This window comes from Dipodomys spectabilis, unplaced genomic scaffold, assembly GCF_019054845.1.
Source record: "Dipodomys spectabilis isolate Male_0828 unplaced genomic scaffold, ASM1905484v1 ptg000089l, whole genome shotgun sequence".
In the NCBI taxonomy this organism is placed as follows: Eukaryota; Metazoa; Chordata; class Mammalia; order Rodentia; family Heteromyidae; genus Dipodomys; species Dipodomys spectabilis.
Genome location: NW_024870766.1, coordinates 12,703,879 through 12,712,278, shown reverse-complemented (window position 1 = coordinate 12,712,278; position 8,400 = coordinate 12,703,879). Strand labels below are relative to the sequence as shown.

Genomic DNA, 8,400 nt, shown 5'->3' with positions numbered 1-8,400 from the left:
CTGGGCTCCCCTGTTTGCCCCAAGGCCAGCGGTCTGGGCCAACCTAGCCAACCCCAGCACCCTTCCGCGGCTGCGGGCGTCGGGCATGCTCCGATGCCGCCCAGCCCACGACTGGCTTCTTTCCTTCCAACTTTGGCAGCTCGCCCACCGGCCCACCCCACCCAAAAGGACAGGCACACACAGATTCCCAGGCACAGCGAGGAGGGGCGAAACCACCCCACTCAGCCGCGGAGGGCGCGGGCGCGGGGCAGGGCGAGGGCCAGGAGGCCACAGCCCGGCTGGGCAGCTCCGGGCTCCGGGGTAACTTGCAGGTCGCGCGCCTGGCCTGGCCGGGGTCGGGGGAGGGGGGGTGGGGCCGCGGGTGGGCGGCGAGCGCGCGCCGCGGGGGCGGGGTGGGCGCTGTCCGAGGGCACGTGCGCGGGGGCGGGCGGGTGCACGCGTTGGGAGTGGTCGCGGGTGGTGGGAGGGGCCGGCCGGGGCGGGGCCGCGGCGGCGGCGGGCGCGCGCGGACGCTGGAGAGCTCGCCCGGGTTTGGCGCGGCTGCGGCTCTGCCGGCGGCGGGAGGGCCGTTAGCGATTGAACCCCGAATCTTCCAGGCCAGGACTTGCGGGGCGAAGTAGGGGGGTGGGTGGGAGGGTGGTGTTGCTGAGCAGCCGCCGGACTGTGCAGGTGAACGGCCGCCGCCTGGGGAGACTCCGAGTAGGACGTGCCGGGAGCGGTGTGGCCACCGTCGGGAGGTGTCCGAACGCACGCCCGCCCGCGCGCCCGCATTGAGCCCGGGCGCATTCACCTGTGCTCGGCCCCGGCCCCGGCGCTCCAGGCACCATGGGCTGCACGCTGAGCGCCGAGGACAAGGCGGCGGTGGAGCGGAGTAAGATGATCGACCGGAACCTCCGCGAGGATGGCGAGAAGGCGGCGCGGGAGGTCAAGCTGCTGCTGCTCGGTGAGGGCCGCGGCGGGGCCCTGGGCGATCCGGAGCCGGGAGGGCGGCGGGCGCGTCGGTCAACGTCCCGGGGAAGGTTCGGAGCGGACCCGGAGCCGGAGCCCTGGCTGGAGCAGAGCCGAGGCGGGCTCCCCTCCCCGGCTCCCCCCCCCCCGCCCCCCTTCGCCGGCGCGGCTCCCCGGGCGGAGAGAACTCTCCTCCCCGGGCCCCGCGCCGCGTGGGGAGCCCGGGAGCGCGTGGAGGCGGCGGGGCGCGCGCGCCGAGACCCTCTTTGCTTTGAAGTTGAACTCAGCCTTGGGGAGGGGCGATCGTGATACAACATAACCCCATGGACCCCCGGGGTTGTGGAACACCCTTCATCTGGGGTGTTCCGCCCAGGTCATCTTTGTTGTGGTTGTGTGTTTATTTTTGGAGTATTCTTCTCTGTCGGGGGTGGGGGGAGCGCCACGCTGGGTGAAGTCAGCGAACCTTTGTTGGGGCCTCGGTGGGCTTGGATGTCTCGCCTGTCAATTTCCGATGGCGTCCCCGAGAGCGAAAAGAGCACGGATTGTATTGAGCCTACGCGAAGGATGGACTGCGCCGGGCGCTGGGGTTTCAGATGGTTGGGGGCATGGAGCATGCTGAACTTGGGGTGGCGTTTGCGCCAGTCATAAGAAAGGGAAGATGCTCCCGGGAAGGAAACTGCCGGGAAAGGAGCGACAGGGCCGTGGGGACAGGGTGGGTTCTGATGAGTGAGGTTTGCTAAGACCAAGCCAGGCGTTCATTTGTTCCTAGCAGCACCTTTGTCTGGCTGAAATCTCAGGCGGAGGTCTTTTCCAATTGCTTGAAGCCGACTGAGCACAGTGATCGGAAGGAGCCAAGATTCTGACCGTGGGTTACATGAAGAAAAAAAAAAAGTCACAGCTTTAAGATTTCCAGTTTCAGGGAGTTAAGGCTTCCTTTCGTTGGCCTGTTTTCTGCCCACATGCCATCGTTATTTTGGTGGATGAAAGATTTCTAAGAATCTTCATTTGCACTTCCAAGCCTTTGCTTGCATTTTTTAATAACAGTTGTAAGGAAAGAAATATTACTGCACAAACCTGTTTTCAGTAAGCTTCTGTGTCATTGGTTTAATGACCGCAGGATTCCCCCCCCCCCCCCCTTACTCTCCATTACTAGTAGGTTTAGAAGAACCAAACTTGGCAGGATTAAAAGTAATAATGATCTGAGTCATTTTGCAAGCACACTGTGAAGTAAGTTCACATTTTAAAGACCTGGGTACTTGTTGTTGTTTTGGGTTTTATTTTTCCCACCCACTTCAGCCTCTGACAGCAAACACTGTTAACCCTTTATATTTTTATTTTTTTAATGAGAACGTTGTATTTTGACTAAGTCAGTGGATTTTTAAAGCACCAACCACAGAAGAGACACTCCTGATACGGAACCTGAGAACGGAACCTGAGGGACGATTTAAAAGTTATTGTCTGCAGTTTCTGTACCCTGCTCTCATGAATTACCTCAGTGAGCTTGTGCGTGACTCTGAGCCAGTCATCTACCGTGGTTATGGCAATTGGAAAATGAGTCCTCTTGCAGTGGTGGTTTATCTTCTGATAAGTAGATGACTTAGAAATGGGCTGGGGTAAAGGTCAGCAGAAGACAAATGTTCAAAAGAGATAGGTTTCTTACCTAGCACTACTGGTATGTTGGGTTTGCTAGTTCATCGTTGGGCAGGCCGACTCTCCTGCATTGTAGAATGTTCAGCATCTTTAGCTTCTACTCTTTAGATGCTAATAGCAGCCCTTTAATCCGTGACCCTCAAGTGTTGGCACGTGTTCCCTGGGGACAGAATTTCACCTCTGAGGAGAACCATTGTGCTAGTTAACAATTAAATATAGTTGGCTATGTAATTCAACCCAAAGTTAAGCCTCTGCAGCCCTCTGTGGTGAGTTACGAAAGAAATGTACACTAGTTCTCATTTTCACAAGAACATAGGGAATTCTTTCTCCACACCGGTGACATTAGAAAAATCTCAGAATGATATTTAAGGTATTTATGTAACTAAATTCCTCCCGTGTATTTTCAAGTTTTTATTTTTCCATGTTTTTTCTTCTGTCTGTAGGATTATCTCATCCCTGTTTTGCTGGGCTACCCTCCTCATCTGCCTTGTACTACTCTGTTCTCCTCTTTTCCCACAGTTCCAACACTAGCTTCTTTAAATAGAATCCTGACTTATTTAATAAATTCGTGGAATAATTGAAAACGTTTTTTCACCCCCAAATTTCAAATTTCACGTTATCAATAGATTGTGACCTTTGGCCCATTCTGGGTGTTCAGCATCTCCCTGGAGTCATTCCCTCTAAATGATGGCAGTGGAATGAACTGGAGATGAAAAATGGTTTCTAGGTAACCTGCAATCAATGGGATGTTTGTTTACATCAGTTTTATTTTTTCTTCTTCCATTGTTTTCCCCATCAATATATATTTAATGCATAAAACGCTCCAAAGTACATTTAAAAGTTTCTTAAATACCCTATTACATTTAAGATGACAAGATTACAATTCTGTTGTAATATATAGTTGTGTGCTCCTGTTGTATTAAGAGATTTGTACATTATGAGTAAGGAATTTGGTACTGGGTGCCTAACTCCTGTGATTTCCATCATAGATGTTTCACTGTTCTAATTAATCCCAGTAAACTAAGACTGGGACCCCAAAGAAATTAGAGTTTGGGTAGTTTTAAGTCTTACAGGGTTAGTTTTCAGATTTCAGAATTATGGTACACTGCTTATCCTTAATAAATCATATTTTTAACCATGATTTTCAAAGATTTAAGGTATTAGTTTATAACACCATAATTTCTCTGCATTAATGGCTTCTTAATTGAAATTTCACTGTAAGGCATAGGGTTAGATTTTCTTTTCTTCCACCTCACTATTCCACTATCTCAAGTCTTCCCTTTACCCACCCACCTTCACGAGTGAGTGAACCGAAATCCACATCTTCATCTTTATCTTTAGCTTAGTTTAAATTTAACAGGGTTGAGAGAGAATAAGGAGAGGAATTGGAATACTTCAATGGGTATTTTTCCACGGCTATCAGTAGCCAGCTTTTGGGGATGCTGTATCATTAATCTTTTCAGTCTCTTTGAACTTGTCCTAGGACTACTTTAGTTGGGAAATTCTGTCATTGCAGGAGTTGTAACTTTACATTCTTCAGTTATTTCATCACCTTTGGCCCAGGATGTTAGGTATCAGTAAGCTTGTTTCCTTGAATAAATGGATCAGGTATTTCAACGTGGCTTGCATGCTTGTCTCTTCCTGATTGTCTTGTATTATTTTAATAGAAGCTACAGGTAGTATAATAGTATGTCGAATGTACTTGTTTTCCTAAACCTGATTTTCACTCTCATACTTATGGTAGAGTGCTAGCCTTGAGCAAAGGAAGCATAGAGACAGTGCTCAGGCCCTGAGTTCAAGCCCCATGACTGAAAAAAAAAAAAAGGAAATTGTTGTCTTCATTGCCTGCAAAATAAATTTTTTCTCTTATATCTGGCTCTCTTTTAGTCTTTGTACTGTTTTCCTCAGGCTTTCCTCTAGTCATAGACTATTCAGAGAAAGTTATCAATTCTAATGTATTTTCTCTAGGCTTCTGGTGTTGTTTAGTCTGTTTTTTTTTTTTTTTTCTGCCTGTTTTCCTACTACTGTGGACAATTTAGGGGCAGAATCTTTACATTATCTTTGTCTACATAATAGTCCATCTATTTAGTCACGCTTTAAATAATGTTAAAAATGTGTTTTAAATTATAGCTTTGTTATGGGCTTGAATCTTTGGGAATCAGAAGTGGACTGTGGTTGTCCAAAGAGACATGGTGTAACCATGCAGTCTGTGAATGTGTACCTGAAAATCTAACATTTTTAGTGTTTATGGCAACATACAACTACCTACTAGTATGCACAAAGTAAATAGTAAAACCACACGATGACAAAAATAAATACAGCATCTAAAAGCAATTGAGTTGAATATTTTATTTTCCGTATTTATAAGAGGATGTTACAAACAGATTATTTGATAAATTAGGTAAGTTTTAGGAAATCACAATGTATACTTGTTGAAGGATGTCTGCTGTGGTTTTTTTTAGTTATGATCTGATCCACTAAATATTTTTTGTAGGGTAGATCCCATTTTTTATGATTTATTTTTGACCTCTTTTCTATAAAAGCATGGGTGAACCTGTGGCATTTATCAAGATTAGTAAATACAATGCCTACTTTATAGGACATAGTAAAGGATATTAGGAAATACTATAATGACTACCTTGTAGACTGACTACCTTTAGAAGGTGTCTTAAGCCTGGAAAGGGATTTCCTGTGCTTTTAAATAAAACGTTGACTACCCAGTCACAATCTTAATTTTTATTCTGTTATGCATTTCTTACTGCCTTGGAAAATTCAAGTTATAACACGTTGAAATAAAGTGACTTGAGTGTGTTGGCTACATTTCTAGGTCACATATTTCTTACCACATGTCCTGGCATGCATTCGTCCAGTGGTACTACCCAGAGTATACTGTGTGGTGAAGTATTTGAGCTTATGAACTAAGTAAGTTTCATAGTACTTGATCTTGTAATGTTTAGTTTGTTTTCTGTCCCAATTTGTTGAATAATAATTAAAAGACTTACAAGAAATAGGAAAAAATAACTTTAAAAATGGCTATTTATTTACCACATATTTAGTGGCCATGTATAATTTAGAACCATATAGAATTTTTTTATACAGTTCTGGAGGTTAGAAGTCGAAAAGTGATTTTTACTGGGATAAAATTAGGATTACAACAGAATTTCATTTTTTTCTCCAGCCTGTCTAAAGGCTACCTGCCTTCATTGTCTTAAGGGTTGCTTTCCCCATCTTCAAAGACAGCAGGTAGTTTGTCTTGTGCAGCTATTTTTCCTGATTCTCTCTTTCAATTATGAGGACTCTTGTGGTTACTGTAGGTCCACCCATGTCTTCTAGGTGAACAACCTAATTTCACGATTCCTGATTATAAAGTTTCTTGTACCTGTGATGTATCAGTCCTGGGTTTCAGTGATTGATTTAAGCTATGTCTCTTTGGGACTCCTACCCTACATATCCCAATCTATGCTTTGGCCCTCCAAGATCCAAATTTCTTCTTCATATAAAACTCATTTATTGTCTTTTAATATCTACAGATCTTCAATTCATTATAGCACCACCTCCAAAGCTAGTGGTTTAATTGATGAATGAGATTCTGGGTATAGTTAATACTGGGATAAATCTTTTACATTTATGAACCTACAAAATAGAAAGACAGTGAAAGGATAGGAGAGACACAGTATGGATATTCCTTATCAAAAGGGAGAAAATGGAAATTTAAAAACGGAGTTGTTAGTTTTGAGAACTTTCAAAACCTTAGTAGATTTCAAGTCCTGGGAGCATTTCTTTGTGACTCTGGCAATTTCTGGCCACAAGATTCTGTCCTGTCACCATCTTAGCTTCTAATGAAAGGTAGCAAATGTCTGTAGCCTGTTTTCTTTTTCATAGAAAGGTATGTGTGCGTTGCTTCATTTTGTATTCTCACTATTTTCTTTTTACTAACCCCTTTTAATTATAACCAACCAGGAAAACAAAACCTGACCAGGTGCTTGGGCATCTCATCTTGTAAATATCCATCATCACAGCTTGTAAGGTTTGCTCTGAACATGACTGCAGGATATTATTCTGCTAAGCTTTCTATTTCTCTATAACAAGTGTTCCCTCCCAGTCCTGTAGTTTCTACTGAAATATTCTTTCATCCACAAATTCTCTAGCACCACTTAAAGTCCATGTATCTGTCAACAGTCTGTTCATGGTAATTTAGAAATTTTCTAAGGTGAAATATACTTTTAACTTCTTGGTCCACCTTGCTAGGAAATACATTGTGTAGCTTTTAGTGTCATGTCAAGGCCATCTCAGCCTTTTCTAGCATGTTCCTCAGAATTCTTTCAGTCAGTCCCTGCCCATAACCAATTCCAGATCGGTTTCTCCCTTTTGAGATATTTGTCATAGTAGTACTCCTCTTCTGAATATATTCATTGATATTTATGTATGATGGAGTACATAATATTTATGATTTCATAATTTTTAATCATGTATAACATCAAAATGGTTATCCTAAAATTGCCATTGTCTGGCATTCACATATTGAACCCATGAAATTTTATGCATGTCATGTGAGACAGTAAGACTTGCATCATTCTCCATCTTGTCAGTGAAGTTTTTCCTGATTTTCCTGTTTAATTTTTTTTTTTTTTTTGTCAAACTGGTTGTTGCCTCCAACTACGAGTGTGGATCCTTTAGGGCTTGCTTATCATCTTGATGGAATGGAGCATAAAAGCCTTTTTATAAATGTTGGTTAGAATGGATAGATCGGTGAACAATAGATTTGATTAGAGGTCCTCTAAAGAGAAAGAACTAAAACATTTTCCTTGTACCTTGGGTAATTTGAATTTATTATAGTAACTGAAACCCACTACATTGTTGCTAACAAAATTCTAAAATTTAGTTTTGGGGACCAAATTCTTCTTTTTGCATGAAAATTACTGTGATTCTTGGCAAAGGGAGCAATAGAGTGAAATGTAATTGTGTGTGTGTGTGTGTGTGTGTGTGTGTGTGGTGTATGACACATTACTATTTAGTGCTTAATTGGAGTTAAGAGTCTCACAGACTTCTCTGCCAGGGCTGGCTTTGAATTTTGATCCTCAGATCTCAGCCTCCTGAGTAGCTAGGGTTACAGGAGTAAGGTACTGGTGCCCCGCTGAAAAGTGATACTCATACATGCATATTCTAGATACTTTGTTTTCAACAGAATTGGTACGTTGCTGCTTCATATTTGACTACTTTTTTTAAGTGCATACTGTACAAGGAAGTTTATAATATATTCTCATGAGTATATAGGCCACACAAAATGATGTGATTATAAGTAATCTTGGCTCTCAAGAGCCAGCAGAGTACTCACCTTCCAGACTGTTCCTTATGATTTTTCTAACTTTATGTGGTAAAAATTATTACTAGTGGCATTGGTAAAGAATGTTGTATGTTTTTGGTATCACTTTATGCTTTAGGCTTATCAAAACTTTGCACTCTATATAAGGAAATAATATATGTAAAACATAAAATGTATAAAATGATTTCTCATAATGGCAAATGGGGAAGAAATAGAACAGTGAGAGATGCTAAGGGAACTGACCTTCAGTGTTGTTTTTGTTGGGTGGAAATGGACTGCCTCTCTCAGAGGCAGTTGTAAACTTGTCAGTTTCCTTCATGTATTTCCCAGCTTACTGTTTGATCCTAATTGGCTCTTGGCTCTGCCTTCTCCAGAAATACAGAAGTGACATTTCTGAGAGTTGTTTTCTTCCATTCCCTACTGATAAGGAATTTTGTCTTTCAAAGGTTCATTTAGCTCTCTAGGGAGACTACACATAG

General features: G+C 43.3%; 1 protein-coding gene across 1 annotated transcript in view; it reads left to right on the top strand.

The window, feature by feature from the left end:
- The first annotated feature begins 651 nt into the window (after positions 1–651).
- The window catches only part of Gnai1 (G protein subunit alpha i1), a 71,979-nt gene continuing 64,230 nt past the window's right edge, over positions 652–8,400 (top strand). The window contains exon 1 of the mRNA XM_042684674.1: positions 652–943. Within this exon, the coding sequence (XP_042540608.1) occupies positions 826–943 (118 nt within the window). The 5' untranslated portion in view covers positions 652–825. The remainder of the gene's footprint in view (positions 944–8,400) is intronic.